The 24,672-nt window shown below is 41.9% G+C and overlaps 1 protein-coding gene across 2 annotated transcripts in view; it reads right to left on the bottom strand.

Moving 5' to 3' along the window:
- Positions 1-2,434: 2,434 nt before the first annotated feature.
- The window catches only part of camsap2a (calmodulin regulated spectrin-associated protein family, member 2a), a 153,424-nt gene continuing 131,186 nt past the window's right edge, over positions 2,435-24,672 (bottom strand). For both annotated transcript variants that reach the window (XM_078218188.1, XM_078218186.1), the window contains 7 exons: positions 21,431-23,597; positions 15,433-15,566; positions 11,160-11,371; positions 10,519-10,591; positions 7,993-8,108; positions 5,344-5,462; positions 2,435-4,260 (listed from right to left, as the gene is read on the bottom strand). In XM_078218188.1, the coding sequence (XP_078074314.1) occupies positions 3,955-4,260; positions 5,344-5,462; positions 7,993-8,108; positions 10,519-10,591; positions 11,160-11,371; positions 15,433-15,566; positions 21,431-23,597 (3,127 nt within the window). In that variant the 3' untranslated portion in view covers positions 2,435-3,954. The remainder of the gene's footprint in view (positions 4,261-5,343; positions 5,463-7,992; positions 8,109-10,518; positions 10,592-11,159; positions 11,372-15,432; positions 15,567-21,430; positions 23,598-24,672) is intronic.

Genomic DNA, 24,672 nt, shown 5'->3' with positions numbered 1-24,672 from the left:
TAGGGGTGCAGGAGGACAGGGTATACATGGAGGTATACATGCACAAATTGGTGAAGGTGACAGGACAGGTTGAGAAACTTTTTAATGAAGCACACAGGACCCAGGCTTTATAAACAGAGGCTGAGAGCTGGATTTTCTGGCCCCGCCTGCTACTGAAATTGTCTGGTCCTGTGGAAAGTCAATGGATTTTTGGCTGGGCCACCTCATCGCCCATGGTGGGACCCACCACAGTAACGATCCCTTATAAAACACAGATTTAGCCTCAAATGGAGTACTGTATCCAATACTGGGCACATTCTTTAGGAAGGATATGAACCCATTAGAAATTGATGAGGGATCCAGAGATAAGAAACTGCAGTTACATGAATAGATTGGCAAAACATGGGTTGTTCTCATTACAGAAGGGAAGGTTGAGCAGAAATATAGAGTTCTAAATCATGAGGAGTCTGGACAGAGTAGATAAAGGAAAACTATTCCCTTTGATGGAGGGATTGAAAACCTGAGGACACAGATCTCAAATGACTGGCAAAAGAACCAAAGGCAATATGAGAAAACTTTCTCTTTTAACACAGCAAATGGTCAGGATCTGGAATCTGAGAGGGTGGTGGAGACAGTTTCAAGTGCGGCTTTCAAAAATGAATTGGATAAGTACCTGAAGATAAAATGTTAAGGAGGGCTGTGGAGAAAGGACAGGGATGTGGAACTAGCTAAATTGTTGTTGTAGAGGGTTGACATGGATGCAATGGTTGAATGGCCTCCTTCGATGCTAAACTATTCTATGATTTCTACAAAAACATATGAGGGAGTAAGAAGGAGACAGAAAGTGACCAAAGGGCAGAAACCAGGAATGATCAAAATAGAGAAATGATCAAAATAGAGAAAGCAACTGTATGAGTGCATACAGGAGCCTGTGCACATGTAATGAACAAAGTGTCACAATGAGCACAACAAATGCAGCAGTTTTCAGGTGATCCAATGGGCTGCTGCAAAGCCCAAGGGGTGTGAATTTGCATAATATGGATTGTGAGCATTGCAACGAGTCAACATAACTGGTAATATTAGCATGTGCCAGTGTAATCCCACAAAAATGAGGGAGCATACAGCACAAGAATAATAGTGGTATTCAAGAAGGACATGTGAAATAGTTGCACGGTTTTCATGCACGGGAGTGAACAGAACACAGCTTGTTCAAGCAGCACAGCAAGACCTCAAAAGAGCAAAAGTGTAAGACATCACATAAGTCAAAGTGATGACATGCAACAGAGAATGACAGTGCAAGCAAGCACCACAGGGAGAGTATGACAAAGATAACTCATGTATGGTGCCATCACTTGTAATTTTGAGTGAGATTGAAGAAAACAGAAGAGTGGGAGCACAGCATCTGACTGAGAAATGAGCATCTGACTGAGGAATGACAGAGAATATGGGTGGGGGATGGTGAGTGATACGGGAAGAGGGAAGTCACAGCTAGCGTCACGACAGACAATGGGACTGGATGTTGGAGGAAATAGCATGCATCACAGGAAAGGAGTAAGAGGCACCACGATCAAATAGTGCGGCAATTAAGATAGAAGGGAGGAAGAAAAGCATAATATGAGAGAAAGGGATTACGTGCATTGTGCTAGAATAAAATAACAAAACAAGATCTCAATAGTGGCAGATGTAAAGGAACAACATGAGGTATTTAAAAGGTGGGCGGCACGGTAGCACAGTGGTTAGCACTGCTGCTCCACAGCTCTAGGGACCTGGGTTCGATTCCCGGCTTGGGTCACTGTCTGTGTGGAGTTTGCACATTCTCCTCATGTCTGCGTGGGTTTCCTCTGGGTGCTCTGATTTCCTCCCACAGTCCAAAGATGTGCGGGTTAGGTTGATTGGCCATGCTAAAATTGCCCCTTAGTGTCCTGAGATGCGTAGGTTAGAGGGATTAGTGGGTAAATGTGTAGGGATATGGGGGTAGGGCCTGGGTGGGATTGTGGTAGGTGCAGACTCGATGGGTCAGATGGCCTCTTTCTGCACTGCAGGGTTTCTATGATGATTCTAATGGGTTGAAGAGAAATAAAATAGGGAGGGGGGATATAGAAAGAAGAGAAAAGAGAGGAGAACGCAACTAGCTACAGTTATGTCAGTTCAAGAATGGCTCGATGACTTGAATTCTGAACTTAGATTTGCTGATAATGACAAAATAAATTTAAAATCTCAAGCACCTTAATAATACTGCGTCATATCCTGAAGTATGAAAACATGAAAAAAAAGTTCTTAAAACCCAGAGTATATAACAGGTTAAATCTTAGAAACATCTAGACAGCCTGCTTAAAAATTCTATTAAACAAAAATTCTCATGTTCCGTAAGCAAGGACTGTGGACGATAAAATAAAAATTATTTGATGGAACTTTCGCGACACAGATGCAATGTTTTTCAATGTGATTTTTCTTTGGGGTTGGAAGGGTGTAGAATGGGAGGGAACGATACCTGGTGCATTATTTTATCAAATCAATTAGCGTTTACAATTTTCAGGAATAATGGGCAAGTATATTGTGCAGTAGAAACAAGAAAAAAAACACCCTAATGTTAATTATTCAAATGATGCTCTGAGAAATGTTTGAGCAGCTTTTGTAAATAAAAGCTAGTCAGTAATGTGAGATAACGGTTCAGAATGCTGTACACCCAGTTGCCACAATTTGTGGCCTCTAATTCAGTTGGAACACCAAAGCTATTACTTACATTTGCCTGAATACAGTTTTATTTTTCCAACACATTTAAATAAGCAGGAGCATTGCATCTTAAAGATAAACTTGCACTTTATTCACCAATGGAATGACTCAGCAAAAAGATGGAATGTGAATTATGCTTCTCTAGCTGCTTAAATTTCATGCTGTTTAAAACAGACACACACAATGGATCACTAGTCTAAACATAGAATTAAAATGATTTTAAAAATCTTGTTCCTTTCCAATTTCCATAATTTTCTTTATTCAACATCCAATGCTTCCGTTGTCTCGCTTCGGTACGACTGACCTGGTATCAGAATTTGGCCTCTACGTTCATTCATCACTCACAACATTATTACTATCACTATCCTTTCTTGATGTTCAAGGTACACTGTACCTATTAAGACGGCATCAAGTAAAACAGCAGAAATCACAGGCAACATCATTCTCTAATGAGACTTGTGTTGCACACATCAGTAGTGTAGTCAGCAGTAATACTAGGATTGCCAGCACAGATTAAGGTTTTTTCACCATGATGGTTTAAAAACATCTTAACTACGCCAATGATGCTGTACTCTCTCTGAACACTGAACAACTAAACTTTTTTGGGTTAATTGCCAATACTGGTGCAAAACCTGTTTCTAGCAGATATTCTGGAAAATAATGTACCAGTAAAGTAGCCTTGATTAGAGAAAATCACCGTAACATGGCACCCTTTTGGATTAATCAGCCATCATCAGCCCCTTTATGCAGATATGGCTAATACTGTAGAATGCTGAATGCATATAAAACACCTACCCTTTAAAATATAGCATAAACAGAATCTTATGGCAGTTGTAAAAACATGAAAAATGTGACTAAGGCAAAAATATTACTTGCTAGTTTAAATATGTAACATTCAAATCCTCCAGTGTACCAAACAATAAGTTATGGTATTGATGTCACATTAATTAACAAGTAGAAAACTACAAGCATGATCAAGGTAAAATCACTTCACAATTAAACGTTTTACCTCTAATTGCAATAGTGACGTCCTTCAATGCCTCGTAATACATACATTCCAGTTGTGCATAATGAAAGCAGAGTTTGGTGTCCAGTTTTCAATTATTGTACATACTAGATCTTTATCAAATCTACAAACATAAGAGTTGCTCTTGGCAACTAGAAAACCCCTTCTCCTCATGGAAGTTACGATGAAGTGCAATTGTTTAATGCCATTAAATATTTTCATGATGGCTCTCCTTACTATGACCTTGTTGGGGTGAGCTTTTTGGGTGTGTTGGGTCTTTTATATTGCCACAGATATCCATGGATGATAACTGCGTCCACACAGGCAGACAACGATTTGGCAGGAATGCGACTAAACTGTTTGCGGTCAGAGTTGTACTTGTAGAGTCCCTCAATCATTTTCTTTCCAATGTTTTTAGGCCCGATTCCTGCCAACTTAACAATTTCTTCGGTTTCTGGACTGTAGGTATAGAGTGAACGGAATTGGCAACCAGCATCCCGGAAAAGGATCAAAAAGTTATTGGCTTCCGAATTTTCCATTTCCTAAAAATGTACAAAACATAGCTGTGATAATTAGGTCATCTTTAACCTAATGAAAGCATATTTTAACTTACTATAGAAACATTTAACTGAACTAACAAGTACAAAAACCAACAATCCACACAGGTAGGTATGGTCTTTGTACTAGGATGAGCTGGTTGCTCTCAGCCAGTGTGGTAACAGCAGTGCTACAACAGGACACAGCTGTGGTGCCTCATGTAGGTATAGCCCGAGAATACCATCCAGGCTCACTCATGAAGAATAAACTCTTCATTTAGGTGTTTGGTCACACCAGGTGCATGTACCTGCCATGCCTTAATATTCTATGCACTGTACAAAAATGTAGACAATTGTAATAAACAATATTAAAATAAATGAATGCAGTCTTTGCTTGTTAATTCGAAGTTATCACAGAATCCCTACAGTGCAGAATGAGGCCATTCGGCCCATCAAGCCTGCACCGACACAATCCCACCCAGACCCGATCCCTGTAACCCCACGTATTTGCCCTGCTAATCCTCCTGACACTAGGGGACAATTTAGCATGACCAATCAACCTAACCTGCACATCTTAGCAGCTGTTTTCTCTTAACCAAAACAAAACCATCCAGCAACATTATAAAACATGTAGGGGAGGTTTATATAATTTTAATTATGAGGCTGCATGTATAAAGATCTGATATAGCAAAAAAATGTTTGCCTTTGCCAGAAAAAAATTCTACCAATACATATAAGGTTTCCTCTGAGCTGTGAAACTGTCCAGTATCATCCCTATGAAGGCCATCACAAGTTGAAAGGGACTGTGCACTTCAAGAAATTGCCCGCGTGCTCCACAAAAAAGTTTAGGGGCAATGATGAGCATATAATATGCTCCACTCATCGTATACATAATCCTACAGCAACCACTATAAAAATGAAGGTTTTAAATTAAATGAAAAGCTTCCCATGACTGTTGAGGGTAGACAGCTCAGTTTTGGACTTTGCTGCATTAAATTATGTGACAAATAGCTACTGTCCTTTTGGTTTTTTTAAAACAAAGATTGGTTTTGGCAACACTACAGATGATATTAAGAATCCAGATCTTACCGCAAGTATTTTATTCTTCTGATTCTCATTGACTTTTCCAGCCAAACAGCAATGAGAGATTGCATTCTGAATTATATGCTTGTTTGATTTTGCACTGGGTTCCTTGTATAACTTTGGCCCTGTAAACATATGAATGAATGAGAAATACCTACTTCAAAAGAACCACAAATACCATATGTTGTTACTAACGGCCTATTTTTGTAACAATTAATGAACGTTTTACTGTATGAGGTTAACATGAAATATGCCCAAACTATATTTAGCTCCTCAAATTAGTTATCCAATAACCCCATATGAATTACATATACAAAATTATATTGTATAAAGGGCAACAGAAATATGATTGTTATAAATATCTGAATGTTCCTTTATAAATATCTGTCAGTTCTGGAAGTTCTAGCATCAGGTTTAATTAAAATTGTCCAATACAAGGACAAAGATCAGGTTAAGTTCAGCAGAGTAAAATTCTTCCCCCACTCAACAGCCCATGATCCTTTTACAAATCCCATTCTTCAGCTTCCATTGGAGCCACTTCTATCTGGGAAAGTTAATTAATTTCCTTTAGAATTACCTTATTCTTGTGAATGTTTGAGGTGTCAAAAATGGACTTGTAAAAACTCTTAACTAAATTCCAGAATGGTCCTGCAAGGGCATAACAGGGAAGAATTTATTTGGGAATTTTTTGACTCCCCTTAATATCCTCCCTTGATGTGAAAAATATCCACCCAAAGCTCACTGAAATGGAATTTAAATGTCTGATATAAATGGGGCAGGATTTTGGCCTAATCTGGTTCCAGCCCATATTATTTTTTTATTTGTTGTGTAGTGCGGGCATCACTTGGCCAGCATATATTACCCACCCCAAAATGTCCTTGAGAAAATGGTGACAAGTGTCTTTTTGAACCACTATAATCCATTTGATGTAGGTACACCCACAATTCTGTTAGGAATGGAGTTCCAGGATCTTGACGCAGTCACAATGAAGGAATGGCGATATATTTCCAAGACAGAATGGTGTGTGGTTCAGACTAAAACTTACATGGTGGTGTTTCCATATATTTGTTGCCCATGTCCTTCTGGGTGGTAGAGATCATGCGTTTGGAAGGTGCTGTCGAAGGAGTCTTGGTGTGTTGCTGCAGTGCATCTTGTAGATGGTAAATACTGCTGCCACTGTGCATCGGTGGTGGAGAGAGTGAACGTTGAAGGTGACGAATGGAGTGCCAATCAAGTGGGCTGCTTTGTCCCGGATGGTGTTGAGTTTCTCAAGTATTGTTGGAGCTGCACTCATTCAGGCAAAGGGTGAGTATTCCATCACACTCCTAACTTGTGCCTTGAATACGGTGGACAGGCTTTGGGAGTCAGGAGGTAAATTACTCTTTGCAGAATTCCCAGCCTCAGTCCAGCTCTTTATCGTAGCCACAGTATTCATATGGCTAGGATATTGATAGTGGACGATTCAGCCGGGTAATGCCTTTGAATGTCAGGAACAGATGATTAGATTCTCTCTTGTTGGAGAAGGTAATTGCCTGGCATTTGTGTGGCATGAATGTTTTTTGCCTCTTATTAGCTCAAGCCTGAATATTATTCTGGTCTTGCTGCATATGGATACAGACCTGAGGAGTTACGAATGGTGCTGAACATTTTGCAATCACCTGCAAACATCTCACTCCTGACTTTATGATGACCCGGTTAAGAATCAGGCCCAAATTCTTTCCAACTCCAGGAATGCAAAGGCAAAAAAATTCCCACCAGGAGTTTTAGGCACTCACTGGAAGGCTGTCAACTTGCAGGTAGAAGTGAGTTAACTTATATAAAACTAGCAGAAATCAATTTTTTGTGGGTCTCACAATCAGTCACAGCTCCATTCTGCAACAATTGTTGAGCTGGTCAAATGTGACAGCTTGATGAAAATGCCATCACGATGTGGCACAAACTGACTGACATATGGAGGCACTGAGCGATAAATTATCAAGCCTGTCCTTGCAACTTGATGTAAGGCATGCCTGGAAAGTGGGTCTGCAATTTCTCTACAGATGTTGAAACTATAGAACTGTTGGATTGGCATCACATTCCTGAACCTGGTATGAGCCTAGATTTAAAGATACACTACACTACATAAATGCTTTTCAAAAATAGGCTGACGTACATTTTGATAAGGTGCTACAATAAGAGAGCTCACAACAAGCAGTGGAATCAGGGGAGAAAAAGCTGAAAGGATAGCAAATTAGCTAAAAATGTAGAATGCAAAGAACTGGCTCCCAGTGCGGTCTACTCTACATTGGAGACATAGCAACACAGCAATAGGGAAATAAAGAGAAATTTATTCACACCAAGAGTGGTTAGAATGTGGCCCTCACTACCACAGGAAATGACTGAGGCAAATAGATTCGATGCTTTCAAAATAAAACTCGACGAGTACATGAGAGAAAAGGAAATATAATAGTAATCTGAAAGGTTAAGGTAGACGGAATGAGAGAAGACTTGTGTGCAATATAAACAACAGTTGAGTGAAAGGCTTGTTTCTGTGCTGTATATGAAGCCTATGAAGGATTCAATCTAGCAATCTGTTTACGTGGGCTCAGAGGGGCAGAATGCAAATAGAAGGGCACCAATTTTAAAGTAATATTTAAGAATATTAGAGAACATCACCTGTGTACTCTGTTGCAGAAGCCACGGAGGAAGTTGTTGAGTCATTCTCCCAGTCTTTTTCACCATTGCGATTGGCAGAACAACTCGGTGACATGAACCCATCAACTGATTCCGTCCTGTACATTAAATTTTTTTTAAAATGTGAAATGAAAATTTTTCCATGAATTCAAAAGTTTTACATAATGAACCAGTATGCCAATTACAATTTGTAATCAACAGACAAATTATCACAAAGAAAGTTCCTTTGTTCTGAACACTTGATTCCTTGTTAAGAATTTGCATTTATATAGTGCCTTTCACAACTTCAGGATGTCCAAAATATTTTTACAGTCAATGAAGTACTTTTGAAGAAGTCACTATTGTAATAATGCAGGAAACATGGCAGCAGCTAATTTGCACGCAACAGGTGCCGAGAAACAGTAATATGAGAATGAACAGATATTTAGTTTTACTGATGCTGATAAATGATAAATATTGGTCCAGATACCTGGCATAGCTCCTTTGCTGCTCTCCAAAATAATCTCGCGGAATTATTTAAATCCACATGAAAGTGTCGACGGATATTTAGTTTAATGTCCCATTCGAAGTACAGCATTTCAGGCAGTGAGACACTCCCTCTGCACCGCAATGGAGTGACAGCCTAAACTTTGGTGCTCAAGTCTCTGGCGTAAAACTTGAATCCACAACCAGCTGACCCTGGAGCTGGATGTCAGGTAAATAGGAGATATCACCGGGCCAGGCTGACAGGCCCAGTCAAAGGGCTAAGGGGTTTTTGGGGCTGATGTGGACAGGGCAGGGAGGAATGGGAAGTGTGTGTGTGTGTGTGTGTGTGTGTGTGTGTAGCTCGGGGGAGGAGGGGGGGGCCTCCAATCTAGTAAGAAGTCTCACAACACCACATTAAAGTCCAACAGGTTTATTTGGTAGCAAAAGCCACAAGCTTTCAGAGCATTGCTCCTTCGTCAGGAAGTTCTGTTCACAAACAGGGCAGATAAAGACACAAACTCTCAATTTACAAAATAATGGTTGGAATGCGAGTCTTTACAGGTAATCAAGTCTTAAAGGTACAGACAATGTGAGTGGAAATTATTATTTTGTAAATTGAGTTTGTGTCTTTATATGCCCCGTTTGTGAACATAACTCCCACTTACCTGACGAAGGAGCAGCGCTCCGAAAGCGAGTGGCTTTTGCTACCAAATAAACCTGTTGGACTTTAACCTGGTGTTGTGAGGCTTCTTACTGTATTTACCTTAGTCCAACACCGACATCTCCACATCATGACCTCCAATCTAAACAGGGATCCCCCCAACACCACTTTCCCACTCGAAGCCCGAGCATTGTTACCTTCCAAGTTTCCAACCTTTCATCGCCCTCAACCCATCACCTGTGAAATAGTGGTGGAGATGGCAAGTGGCCCTTGAGTAGGCACAACATTTGCAGCCACTTGCAAGATGGCAAAGGAGCAAGTGAGCAGGCATCCATGGTAATTTACAACCCCCCGCACCCCCCCCTTGTACATTGTACAATGTTCAATAAGTTGAACAATAATGGCTTATGTTTATTAACTTTCTAAGCTGTGCCTTAAGAATTTTAAATTTATTCTTCAGTTTCTAAAATAATACAGAATTCAGGAATCTAACCCAAAATGAATTCAACACGAGTTATTTTTCCTTCTCAAAGACAATAACATAACATTACATGTGTGCTACCAATAGATTGTATTGAAGGAATGTTTGAATCAGATCACTGTCTGATTTTCTATACCTAACACAAGGGTTCCCAAACTGGGGTCCATGGACCGATGCTCTTGGGAAGACACGAGGGGTCCCGCAGCCCGAAAGAATTGGGAAACCCTGAGCTAACATACAGGTGAAGCAACTTACTTACAAAACGAATTATGATGAGAGAGGATATTTAACTCTTAGAAATGTACTCAGCCTCAATCCATCCTCAATTGTTAAGATGCCTAATAACTGTTCACAAATCAAATAATACTTTGAAGTGAGATCATATTCATTATCTATACATCCTAACTATACCACAGCATGTCTTCTCCTCAGGGATTAAAATCAACATTTCAATACAGCATTGTAATTTTAAAAAAAGTTCAGAAATAATCTCTTTGCTGAAGAGGAGTTTATACATATATCGCACCACAGAAAATAGGGGCAGGAATAGACCATTCAGCCCTTCAAGCCTGCTCCGCCATTCAATATGATCATGGTTGATCCTTAATCAAAATGCCATATTCCCACTTTCTCCCCATACCACTTGATGCCATTAAAATCTAAAATAAATCTTTTAAAAAGTTCCTTTAACATAGTAGAATACCCCAAAGCACTTTACCAAACGTTACCAAGCGTTACCAAACAAAGCTTCATGCTAAAACACACAAGGAGACCTACAAGTTACTAAAAGCTTGCTCATAGCTAGCAATCTAAATTTCCAAGTATTATTCAAAGCTGTTCCCTGTGCATCACGTGGAATAGCAGTGAACAACAAAGTATTTCAATATCATATTATTATTACCTGGGAGTTTTTCTTCCTGAATGTACACTGTCAACATCAGCTGTGTTCAGTGATGCCAAAGATAAACAGGAAGCTGCAAAACAGAGAAAAATAAGAAGTTATTCAGAGCAGTTAAGTCTTATGGTTCACTTCTTTCAAACATTGTTTGTTGTTTTTGTGCCAGATCAGTCAGCATCTGTGGAGAGAGAAAGATAGGTAAACATTTTGGCAAGGAATCCTTCGCTAGAGCAGCCTTCTCTCTTTCAGATACTGATTGGCAGTCTGTGTGTTTCCAGCATACTGAAACCCTCCAGCATTTGCAGTTTTTTGTTTGTATCTCTATTGCTTTCCCAAATTGGTAGGTTACAAGCAGTAATAGAAAGTTAAGTAACCATAAATTGCATTTGATGTAAAACACTTTGAAAATTATTCACCAAAAGTTCAAAGATATGCGGGTTAGGTAGATTGGCCATGGAAAATTGCCCCTTAGTTGTCAGGGGAATTAGCAGGGTAAATTACGTGGGGTTACGGGGATAGGGCCTGGGTGGGATTGTGGTTGGTGCAGACTCAATGGACCAAATGGCCTCCTTTTGCACTCTAGGATTCTATGATTCTATGAAACGATTAGCATAGCCTCTTCAAAACAAAACATTTTTGATTACCTGCTGATGACCTGACAGGTGGGTTTGACCTCTCCTCTCGGAAAGATTTAGGACGAGCCTTTTTGAGTTTCAGACTGGTGGGACGAGGCTTTATCACACTATCCATGTCTTTCATTAGTTTCAGCTGTTTTTTTCTTAGGTATTCCTGTTTAATGAATTCTCTGCGCGATTTTTCATCTTCCTTCTTTCGTCTCTCTTCTTCAGCTTTGAGTCTGTGGGAAATGCAAGGGAAAAAAAATGAAGGACCTGCATTTATATCGTACCTTCAACAACCATGGGACATCACAGAAGCGTTTCATAGCCAACTGAGTACTTGTGAAGTTTGGTCCCTCTTGTCATGCAGGGAAATGCAGCAGTCAATTTGTGCAATGCAGAGGCCTGTGTAACAGCAGTGAGCTCAATGAGAAGATCATCTGGTTGTTTTTGTGGTGTTAATGTCAGAGTAAATATTGGCCAGGACACCAGGGAAAACCCATTGCTCTTGTTAGAATAGTGCCATGGATTTTTTAAGACTACCCAACAGGACTTTAGTTTTGTGTCTCATCCAAGAGATGCCAGTTTCAATAATGCAGCAATCCTGACAACTACACTGAAGTATCAGTCTGCCACTGAGCCAAGGCAGAATCATGGAAGTTCAATGACAAATCAGAAATTCCTGGAATGATTCATTTTGCTGCACATTATTTGTATGGAGCTCAATATATTGAAAGAACAAAAGACTTGCATTTATTTACGGTAGAAAGTATATGGTATATTGTATTTCACGAACACTGGATCTTCAAAGTACTTTACAGCCAATGAATTACTTTTGAAATGTCGTCACACTTGTTACAGAGGTAATAAGTATCTACTGATGACCTGACAGGTGGGCTGGATGCATCCTTTCAGAAAGACTTTGGGTGAGCCTTTCTGAATGATACGGACGGCACGGTAGCACAGTGGTTAGCACTGCTGCTTCACAGCTCCAGGGTCCCGGGTTCGATTCCCGGCTCGGGTCACTGTCTGTGTGGAGTTTGCACATTCTCCTCGTGTCTGCGTGGGTTTCCTCCGGGTGCTCCGGTTTCCTCCCACAGTCCAAAAATGTGCGGGTTAGGTTGATTGGCCAGGTTAAAAATTGTCCCTTAGAGTCCTGGGATGCGTAGGTTAGAGGGATTAGCGGGTAAAAATATGTGGGGGTAGGGCCTGGGTGGGATTGTGGTCGGTGCAGACTCGATGGGCCGAATGGCCTCCTTCTGCACTGTAGGGTTTCTATACCAGTCAAAATGCGTGACTAGAGTGTTCCACTATTGTACCGTCAAAGTAATAAAGTAGAAAATAAAACTCCATTGGTCAGGGCTGCAGCAAACTCAAAGGAGGTGATTCTCCCAAAAGAATTCTAAGTGTCAAATTTGCGTTAAAAACTGGAGTAAATCCCGCTGGTTTTTCAGTGGGACTTTCAAAATGAATCTCCCAAATTCTGTGCACTGCAGAGGGCACTAGCGTGAATCATGCAAAAAAAAATCAGGGAACGGGGCCTAGTCCTGCTGAAGAGGCTGAAATCAGCATGCTGAGTGGGCCACCGCGCAGGCGCTGATCTCTGGAAGATCACTAAACAAGTCCTCCCAGCATCGAGATCGCTGGCCTCAATCCCCCACAGACATTGCTGGCCTGGTCGCTAGCCTCTCATTCCCCTATAGACATTGCTGGCCTCTCACCCCTCTTCCCCCCCCAACAAGAACATCGCTAGCCTCCCGGCCTCCCCATCCCTGACTGACCCGGATATCGCTGGTCTCCCCATCCCCCGATGACCCGGACATCGCTGGTCTCCCCATCCCCCACTGACCTGGACATTGCTGGCCCCCCCATCCCCCAGACATTGCTGGCCCCCTGGCCTCTCCATCCCCCACTGACCCGGACATCATTGGCCTCTCCATCCCCAAAGACCCCGACATCGATGGCCTCCCCATCTCCCATTGACCTAGACATCAGTGGCCTCCCCATCGCCCACTGATTTGGGTGGGCTGGCCTCCCCATCCCCCACTGACCCGGACATTGCTAACCTCCCCATCCCCCTCTCCGCTGGCAACCTTCACACACACAGCACTGGCCTCACTGCTGCCATGCACACCTCCTGCCTGCGAGCATTCCCCCTCATTGAGTGAGAGCTTTGACCATGGCACCCCCTGGACAGTACCTTGTTGAGTTAACCCAATCAGCACCTTTGGAGATGGTTCACTCTCTATTGAAACCAGGGTGCCTGTACATTATACACAATGAAATTTAACTAACGGGCCCGTGACTGGCCCAAACTGACTGCACCTAGAGTCCCTTAACAAGCCAGAGCTGTATAGAAGCTGCAATTATGGACACGAGTAGTCATGCAGGAAGATGGCCTCCAAGAAAAGTGGTCCCAGATTTTCAGAGTGTGAGCAGGCCCGCACTGGAGGAGAGGGACCATCGCCCAAGGGGTCGCAGAGCAAGCACATTGCGGGAGGCAGTGATTACAGTTGTGAATGCCAGGACACTGACACCTCGGTCTGGAGCCAATAGCAGAAGAAGATGAACGACCTTCTTCGGGAGGCAAGGGTTAGAGTGCATCCCATTCTGAAACCTGTACATGTGGCTGCGCTTACAATGTCAAACCATCCCCAGCCACCTCAATGGCAGCCACCAACCGCCTCGCCCCTCAGTACTGCCTCCAACTGCTGTGGCACTGCCCCCCACCACCACAATCAGCACTCCCAGGTGAGGACTCATTTCCCCAAAACGGCCAACTCGAGCTCCCCAACCCTAACAAACATTGCACTCCATGTCCTTCCATACATCATGCTTTCAGTCCCCCTTATGTCCCCACAGGAGAAAAATGCTCACAACTGCCATGAGAGGGAAAGGATTGGTAGGGGTGTTCCAGAATTGTGGCTGTTGACGGTCTGTGAACAGCGTGCCCTGGGGCTGGCGGGGGGGGGGGGCATGTGCCTAGAAGGATAACCGACAGCCAGGTCGATGACTGGCATGCAAGTGAGCATCAGCTGAATCCTATTTCTAAGTCTTCATTGAAGTAAGTGCCATGCTGCGCAGGCTGCTTTCCCTCCCTTCCCCTAATGTGTGTTCTTTCTTACAGTGCTGGACCCTAATTTACCAGGCCCTTCTGGTATCGCAGCCCCCCCTGCTGCTCCTGAACCAACTCCCCTGGATACCTCGGTTGACACCTCGAAGGGAGCCCCGAGAACAGCGCCAGTGATTCGGCACAGGCATCAACCACACAACCTACCAAAACAGAGACTATCACGATGGTGGGTCATGTTAGTGCTGTGGGTTCTGGGTTACTTACTGGTGAACACATCACAGCCACTGTTGCACATTGGATGGAAGCGGGCACATCCAAGGGCTCGGGCACACAGAAGTCTGCCGGAGGCGAGGATTCAGCTGGCCCCAAGCCGAATGCTGGGCCTCAGGGTTCATTCATCCCGAAGCTGGTGGAGATGCATCAGCAAACCTGGTGAGTTGTGGATGGGCTGTCAGCAACCATGCTGTGATTGCAAGGCTGTTTAACGGAGTCAGAGTGCTGTTGCAGGTGGTAGCACAGCGTAGTAACCAGGCCAACACTGCAAGGGTGGCGTCCGCAGTGGAAAGTCTGGCACAGGGATTTGGCCTCATGGGTGACAGGGTCCAGGCCATCCTGGAGACACAGCGGGCCATGGCCACGGGTGTCGGGGGCATGTTGGAGACACAGCTGGCCATGGATGGGGCTCTCGCTGGGATTCTGGAGATACAGTAGGCCATGGCTGTGGGCCACGACAACTTAGCCCAGTCTCAAATGCTGAAGGGCTCCAGAGCGTGGCTCGCTCACAGAATGCTGTAGCGGAGTGCCTCTAGAGCTTGGCCCGATCTCAGAGATTACAGACCAGGGGGCAGAAACATCGGCCCCCAGGACTGGCAGAGCCAAATGATGTCAGAGCTTCTGGAGCTCAGCCCAGCCACCCTGGCGTCCCATGGAGTGTCTCCAGGGCCTATGGACATCCTGAGGAAGGAGGAAGGGCTAGTGCCCATGTCACGGCCTTCCACCCAGGAGACTCTGGATGTCCTGACAGTTTCTGATTTCCCCCCTTCCTTACATTGGGGCAACTCAGGGCCAGCTGGATGAACAGGGTGGCACAGAAAAATCAATGTCATCCGCAAGTTGGCCGGAGCCCTCCAGGTCTCTGCCCCCCAGGGGATAATTTTGTAATCTTATTTGAAAAGGCACAGAGGATCTTAAAAAAAATAGATGGTTATACTAATGACCATGCAATACCTGGCTTCTTCCTTCCTCTCTTCCAACTCTGCTTCTAGTTGCTGTCGTCGAATCTGTTTTTCCTTCTCCCTCCTCATACGTTTCTCTAAGAGGGCTGCTCGTTTCACAGCAATTTCTTCAGCTTTCTGATCATCCTTTAAAAATAAAGAATAAATGGGGAATTTGCTTATTAATAAAAAGTAAACCGAAAACAGTTTAAGTATATATAATTTGAAATGATAAGGAATTGCATTAGAAGAAAGCTGTATCGTCATCTATAAAAAGTGCAGAGATCAGATATCTCAATGCTTAATGCTAACTTCAACTTTACACAGTTAAGTCTAGAAAAGGTGACGCTAATACAGTGTTATGGGATTGACCATTCAGCTGCTTACTGTCCCCGTCAGCATGATTTAGTGATAAACTTGGTGAAATGAACAGGGAAAATCAAACAGGCGGCCTCAAGTATTGAAGGAATTGCTAACAGGACTTGGAATATTGCAGTCTCACAGCATAAAACTCTAGAGGACATTTCAAATCTTTCATTCTAATTTTCCATGATGGACTTTCTTCTATCAGAAAGAGTCATGGATAATTTTGTAATCTTATTTATAAAGGCACAGAGGGTCAAGCCATCCAAAGAAGTAAAGAGATGCAAACATCTCCAGAGGCTCACATAGCCTCAGTGATTGCCATATGCTGGAACAGAAATCACAGAGGAGATGCAACGGAAAACACATCACCTGAACACAGCAACTACAACTTGCTGGAGGTGATACATGTTTTATTATTCACAATTCCTTTCCTTTAAGGAGAACCATTAACTGAAGACCATTTTAGATCGAACGTACATCCCTATTCATTTACTTCTTATTTCTTTCTCCCATATCTCAGGGCACGTCAAACTGCTCCCTTCTAAAAAGGGAAGGTATGACAATAGCTAAGAACGTTACTACTTGATTTGTGATAACTGCACAAGCCAAATTATATGGCTTGCCTTCAATTTTGCTGCCCAATGGAGAAAAAAAGGTTTGAAATAAGATTCTCTCAGTTTAAAAAAAATCATCAATATGGCCTAAATAATTCAAGAAATCTGTGCAATTTTAAAAGGCACGGATAGGGGAAATGTGCAGCAAAAGTTCCTTTTCTGCTTGAATGCAGTTGCACCCATTTTGCTGAACTTTATTATTTCTTCCAACCACTAGGAGCCAGTATACAGCAAATTTCCATGAAAATAAAGTTAGAATCAAAGCAGAGACACTAGAGTAGGTTACAGCAATTGTTATTGGAAAAGCCTTCCTGCAGTTGTTTCAAACTTTAAAGCTAGTGTGGTTGCATGGAGAGCAGGAGATTTTTGCCTGGGATTCCCTATTCCATGTGCCCAATCTGATCGAATACATGATGGAAAGGGATACAAGCTGTACTGATTTAATAATTTCCTCATTTGTCAGATTAGTCCAAATATCATTAATATTAAAAGAAGAAAAATCAAACTGAATGTGGAACGTATTAAGGGGACTTTTGAAAAGTCATCACATGGACTGGAAAGTACAAAACTTGAGAATTGTTAAGGGTATTCTTAGTGATGTTGCTCAATTTACATTATGTGGAAAATAATGAAATAAGAAACAGTAATACATTGAATGTGGGTTTTACTGCTAAAAGCAGTCTGGATACCAGCAATATTGAGTGAATGAAAGTAACCAGATTTTAGGACTATGCAATGATAATCAGTAAGTATAGTTCTCACAGACCACACTCAGTTTGACAGACGGATACCATGGCTTCCTCGTGGCTGCCCATCTGAATATGTTCAATTAACAGCAGGAGAGCCTCAGGGCACAGGCTAGGGCCAATTCTTTTGCTAATCCTCATTAATGAAGCCCTTTTGGTCTCAAATACTAGTGGTACATGGATGATATGACAATTGCAGAGTCGAGGCTACTGAGTGTTGTCAGTGAGGTTCAGGAAACTCTCAATGAATGGTGTGAGAAAACAATATGCAGCCAAATACTTCTAAATGTAATGCAGTGCGAGTAGTCTTTGACAGACATGAGCACATGTCTTGACATAAGATTAGGCAATTACACCTTAGCAGAAGTAAAAGCCTTGAAAAACCTGAATAGCCAAATTCAAGCCAGCCTGAAATGAGATGGCCAAATGGACAATATGCTTAAAAAAAACAATAAATGGATGTTCATTCTCAGATCTTTTATCCTTTTCAGACTTCCTGTCAACAAGATACTGTTTACCTACACTGGCTACATCTGTCTCTTAGTTGAATATGCTGTGCTTATGTGCCAACCTCACCCCCCATACATGCAAACCACCCAGATTAAAAGAATACAGTAGCTGCCGCTGAGACTGATTTCAGGCTCTCAGCACCAGTCATACAACAATGCCCTTCATGTCACAAAGCTCGAAACTATGCAAACAGGAAGAGTTAACACTTGCACTAAGTTTGGAAAATCTACCCAATTTCCAGAACTGGTTACCACCACCAGGCCCAATCAAGGTCACCATAAGTTGTAGGATGGAAAGGTGCCGATGTAGCTCTATTCCTTACACGGTTTGGGTCCTCAATTAAATGCTTACATGATGAAATCTATGTGTATTTCAGTGCCTGTAATGCAGGAATGATGTATCGGTTTGTAATTTTAAGATAATTGTAATTCGATATTTCTTCTTTGACTATCCCATACACCATTTCCTTGTTACCTGCTGAATGTTGTTTGTCTACTTTTGGTGCTGCACAATCATCACACTTTCATCTTTTTAACTTGGATTATTTTATTTATGTGTGAATTTTTTGATGTAATACTGTAATTCCACTTGTGGTCTGTGAATGTGTTTCTTGGATAGAATACCATAATTAATTATATCGGTGCAAAACAAATAAAGCATTTCCTTAAAAACTGTTACTTTGTGCCAGAGAGCCTACTGTCAAAATAACAAGGCTAATAGTGCTCACTGCAATTTATGCACAAGTGCCGCAGCAGCTTCAGGTGAAAACCTGCTGTCAGAAATGCAGCTCACCATCAGCTTCAGAAAAATGGGAGCACACTGTTATCTACCTCACTGTTGAAACACATTGAATGGCATGAAGTTGCTGTATTTATGTGGCTGGTACAAAGTAAATTCACCACAGAATATTAAATCAAGTCATTTTAAGCTCAGTTAATCTTCAGGTGAGATGATGAATGTTAATTACTGACAGTGCTCCTTTTTGGTGCTGAATATCAATAATTACAAGTGTGGAGTCTCACTCCTTCAGGTTTTAATTGAATGTATTTCAAAACTAAAATGAATTTTAAAAAGCTTCCTTTCTGTTTCTTTCCCTCTACTTTGTCTTTCTTTCCTCCTCTTCCTCAGTCTGCCTGAAAATTAACAATGAATTTACCCACTCTTATTTGTATATACTTCTCATTCCTAGTGCTGTTAGTTTCACAATCCCTTGATCTGGTTAAGGAGATATACAGTTGCCCTTCCTGTTCATTCAGATCCCAGGTGTCCTGCCAATTCCTTCTCATATTTGCATCTCAAATATTATGGAGATTCATGGGAAAAGTCTGACTGGACAATCTAAAAAGTGAGAACTTCAGGTTAAGGTTTTCACTATTAGTGACAAGATTTTTTTCATATTAAGTAAAAATAAATACCTTTACATTATTGTACCAGCTTTACATCGAATGGGATAAATGCTGATCTCAATATGTGCAACATACTTTTTTATTTATTTGATTACCAGGTTTGCAGAAATGTGTTGCAAGCTCTATTCTCTTATTTAACATTTAAATATTAACTACAAAATTGAACATTTATTTTAAGGAAGTATGTTTGAGAAATTTTGACGGTTCTCGAGGTAGAGAGTTCCCAGTCTCGGCCATGAAATTGAGTGCCAAGCTGTAACAACCCCTTTCTAATTAATGGCCAAAATGGGTAAGCCAACTACCTAACCTTATGGCCAAGTCAAAGTGAGCTTGGCAGAGCTCAAAGAGCAGGTGGGAGGAAATCAAGTGCCTTAAAAAAATGGTAGGGTGCAGCACAAATATTTCATCTGTCAGCATGGCAAATATGCATATTATGCATATTAAATTTGCTTTGTGGGATGCATATTTCATTGAAAACTCATTCAAGCCATTCCTGTGCTGTGATAGACATTTTCAATGTTAAAAGAGTCATACCTCGGGCGGGATTTCCAGCCCTTTCTGCTGGAGGGATCTTCCGGTCTCGCCAAAATCAACCCCCCACGATGGGTTCCCTGGCGGTGGGGCAGGCAAGTCATTAAAACATCTGAAGACTTTGCCAGGAGTGGAAGATCCTGCCAGCAGATAATGGACTCCTGCAATAGCCTTGAGAAAGCCCGGCATCAGGGAGAGGAGGGGTTGGAAAATCCTGGCCTTTGTGTGACACACATTGGCCTAGAATTTGCTCTGAGCAGCAAATGAACGATATTAGCCTAAAACATGCACAAGAACTTTGTATAGGTTTTTCACTGGGACTTGTGGAGATCAGAAATCCAGAACAGCAAGGCATCTTCTACATGGGATCTGGGACCTGCACGAACAGGGGAAGCAACTGTGTATCTCCTTAACTAATTAGATTGAAGATTCCTTACTGAACTTCTCAGTTTGAACAAGCTCAGGTAAATTAGAATAGTTAGTACAATGTCAAATTATGTACATGAAAATAAAGAAAGATAGATTAGAAATAGAGGAGGTGCGTAATGCCGTGGAAACATCTCTCTCTATCTCCGAGTGCCCTGCAAAAATACTTAACATGCCAGACGGACACTATGGGCTTTTAATAGGTATGTAAAATTTGTGCGCTTCCCTGAAGTCATGTTTTGAGGAAAGAAAAACGCAACTGCTTAAGAATAAATGCACCAATATTGTCTCCCCTGATATTATCAGGGAATTGTAAAACCTAAAGTAGACAACCCTGACAAGTGGGACCCTACCTGCTAATGGGTGAATACCAGCAATGGCAGAAAGAGGCCCTTAATAAGGTAGTAATTGCCCGTTTACTCAGTTGACAGGGGGTAGGAAAGCCATCAAGGGGCCAACCTGTCTAAACTTAATCGGGACAGTAACAGGAAGGCCACGCTCTGCCTGGTTAAATGCCATTTTCACCACTCAACACACCCCTGTGGGAGGGCATTAAAGTCTGCCCAACTTGTTCCTGCTTTACAGCATGTTAGGATTCTTACTGAAAGTCATAATTCAACTGATAAATCAAACTTCACACTTAGTCTCATCTTCAGATATAAAATCATCTTTTTGAGATCACCTGGTTATAATTGACAAGTAGGCCCATCACGCCTGTACCAACAATAATCCCACCTAGGCCCTGTCCCTGTAACCTCATGTATTTACCCTGCTAATGCCCCTGACACTAAGGGTCAATTTAGCATGGCCAATCAACCTAACCTGCACATCTTTGGAGTGTGGGAGGAAACTGGATAAAACCCATGTAGACATATGGAGAACGTGCAAACTCCACACAGTCACCCGAGGCCGGAACTGAACCCGGGTCCCTGGCGCTGTGAGGTAGTAGTGCTAACCAGTGTGCCACCATGCTGCCCAAATTCAGTAGTGCAATGAAGTGCCAGTCTGGATTGAGTGTTCAAGAGCAGAATTTTACCAGCTCCCATCAGCTGATTTGCAGGACTGGATCCCACAAAATTCCTTCGGTGGTCTTCCTGTGGCCTTCCCACTTGTCTTCGACCTGTGTGCAATTTTGCGGGGCATGAGTGAGGCCTAGGACAACCTGCCTATCCTCACCCAATTTAGGCCCTTAAGTGGCCAATTAATCATTGCTTAAGGGCTCCATCCCATCCCAGCCTCAATCTCAGACCTAAGGCATGAATGGAGAGTTTATTGACAGAAACACTGCAAGAACATTAGTTTTTACAATGATATAATATTGCTTGAATTAAAGTTTTTAATCTGTGATGTCATGATTGCTATTAATTAATTATCATGGTGTAATTCAAGAAAGCAAAAGATTTGCCACTTACTTTAAAGAAAAATCCACAACACAATTTCTGTTCTTCAAAATTCTCTCTTTCAGCATCACCATCATTTGCCTCGTCTATTTCTACTTCCTCCTCTGAAAGCTTTAAATCTGAAAGGGAAACCTCAATCAAGCTTCCCTTTGTGCTCTGATCAACAAGATGTTTTCTTTTAACAGGACTGTCAAGAAGAGCTACTGACTTTTCTCTGGACACTGGTGAAACCGCAGGTTCCACAGGCTGCACTTGATCCTCTTTCTTCACTTGCAAGGACTTTTCTTTTGTCAGTTCATTATCCTCTGTCTGAGGCTCAGTTTCCTCATTAGTTAATTTCACATTCCTGCCTTTTGAGGAATCATTGGGTGTGTCATCTTCAAGAAAAATGAATGATCTGGTCTGGGACTGGCTGGGAGAACACTTTCGAAGATGAGGAAGACTATCGACAGAACGTGGGGCAGTGAGGACACGATTTAATGGAGTTATCTTCAATTCATTTGGCCTTGATTTTGAGTTTTTAACATGCGAGTATGAAGACCTTCTGTGAAAAGTCTGAGGAGATCGTTGAGTGGAACGGGGTGATTCTCCAGAGGAGGACAGTGAAGGAGAAAGTGACCCAGTTGATCTTGAAGAAGATCGAAGTTCTCGGACTTGCTTTTGCGGTGAAGACTGAGGAGGAGAGATTACCCATGCTTGTTGTTGTTCTCTCATCTGCATTATTAATTCCTGCTGGTTTGCCAAACGTTGCATCTCCTGTTGCAGCGCGTGCAATGCTGTATTCATTTTCTCAATTAACCTGTTGTACTCTATGACATCAGCATCTCCTAAAGCATCTTCAGTGGTGTTACTTAAATTCCAGGCAACTTGTTTTTCGGACTGAGTTGCAGTGGCAGGGGATTGAAGGCCCCCTTTACCACCACCTGCTAAGTTACCATTTATTCCAACTGCCTTAGGTGTTTCGTCATCTTTTTCCTCAATGCTCTCTGTTTGTAACAATTTTCTCTCACGTGACAGTCTCTCTCCATGGTCACCACTGGGTTCCTCATTTAATGGGGAAATTCCATCACCTTTCTTTTTCACAACATTCAAAAATGCTGTCCTGCCCATTTTTTGTCTTTGCCTTGTAAAAGCAGCTTCAACTTTCTTTTTCTGGGCTTCAATGGCTCGACGCTTTTCTTCCAATTTCATTTTAAGTTGAATCACTTCAGATGCCAACAGCTGCGCAGGATCTCTCATCTGTCTGAATGGACTCAGTTCCGGGAGCTGACCACCAGACACAACACCTGGAGTGTTAAGCTCTGAACTCTCTGGGGTAGTCTTTTGGGAACTACTACTGCTTAACCTGGCATCTGTGATATTCTGCTTTTTGAATTTTTGTTCAGCAAAACTAGTCATTTTAATTGCAGAACCTGGAGAGATGCTATTTCCAGCTTGTAGTACAACATTCAATGAATTTGAACTTGGAATTAACATATCATTATGATCATCACTTCTTAGATCAAAGTCTTGAGGTTTGGAAGAGTCTTCCATATCAGAATCCATACTAACAGTGTAATCTCTTAAGGAAAAGTCTTCATCTATTGTTTCTTGAATATCCTCAGATGGCACATGGATCCCTGTGTCTACCTCAGTATTGTCAGTCAAAGGACTGATAGCACCTTTCAGCTCTGCAATGGAATCTAGGCTGCTGGTTTGATTCATTTTGGGTTTGACAGGGATGTCATCAGCATTGTTAACATGTAGGAAAAAACCATCAGATATTTGCTCAGATTGAAGATCTGGGTAGAGCTTGTCTACATGATGAATTATCTGTAGTGCTTCTTCAATACTTGGTGGGATATCGAAACTATTTTCCTTTGGCCCATTTGGTACTGTACCTCGCATGGATCGTCTTCTCATGGTATCATCCGCCAAACTACACCTCCCTGTGGAAACTTTAGATGTCGTCTCAGAATTGTGGTTTGACAAATGCATTTCTTCTTCTATTCCATTGCTCTGTCCATTTATTGGATTAAAAGATTCATTTCTTGCTAAATGTTTGGGAGTATTGTTGACGTTGGAAATCAAACTGTCATTACTAATTGATCTAATTATTGTCCGGTTATTTGCAGTGGATGTATCAATGTTGTTGTCTGAATCAAAGGGAATATTGAAAGACACCGCTTGGGGAAAGGCTCTATTTAAAGAAAAACAAAGCTATATGAACCACAGATCTTTAAATTTCTTGATATTGAAACTAGAGGATAACAAATTGGGCAGCAGAAATTGATTTAATAGTAGCTACAGATTACAACTGGATTCAATAGTAACTGCATGATTTGCACAAACATAGCATATAATTATGATATAAAGTGTCATAAACCCTAAGGTGATGTTAATACCTCAGTATCCTTTAATTAGATCTATTCATACTTCCATTAATAATCTTATTTTACTGTTGCTTCCTTCCTCCTTATACGTTTAGTCTTGGTAAAACATGAGAAACTCCTACTGCTTCAAAATATGGGCAAAAGACAGCACCTTAGTACAATTAATTTAAGTTTGATTTATTATTGCCATAAGTAAGCTTACATTGTCACTGCACTGAAGTTGCTGTAAAAATCTCCTAGGCGCCACACTCTGGTGCCTGTTCAGGTACACAGAGGGAGAATTTAGCCTGGCCAATGCACCTAGCCAGCATGTCTTTCGGATTGTGGGACGAAACCGGAGCACCCGAAGGAAACCCATGCAGACACAGGGAGAATATTCAGGCTCCGGACAGACAATGACCCAAGCTGGCAATCGAACCCAGATCCCTGACACTGTGAGGCAACAGTGCTAATCACTGTGCCACCCCAATGATAGGGTGTGCAAGGAATTTGGGAGGATTATAAATTGGATAAAGAGTTTATTGTGATGACAAAAATATATTAAGTATAGAATCTTGTTAATGTTTTATATACAGCGGGATTCATTTGTACTAGAAACTAAAGTTCATTACAGGTACATTGGAAAACTGATGAGCAATTTCACTGAAGTTTCAATTTTAATTGAAGCTGGAAAGTTAAAATAAAGTTAAAGTTTATTTATTAGTCACAAGTAAAGCTTCCATTAACACTGCAATGAAGTTAGTGTGAAATTCCCCTAGTTGCCACACTCCGGTGCCTGTTCGGGTCAATGCACCTAACCAGCATGTCTTTCAGACTGTGGGAGGAAACCGGAGCACCCGGAGGAAACCCATGCAGGCACAGGGAAAACGTGCAAACTCCACA

Source organism: Mustelus asterias, chromosome 8 (assembly GCF_964213995.1).
Source record: "Mustelus asterias chromosome 8, sMusAst1.hap1.1, whole genome shotgun sequence".
Taxonomy (NCBI): domain Eukaryota; kingdom Metazoa; phylum Chordata; class Chondrichthyes; order Carcharhiniformes; family Triakidae; genus Mustelus; species Mustelus asterias.
The sequence above is the reverse complement of the archived record's forward strand: the minus strand, read 5'-3'. Positions and strand labels throughout refer to the sequence as shown.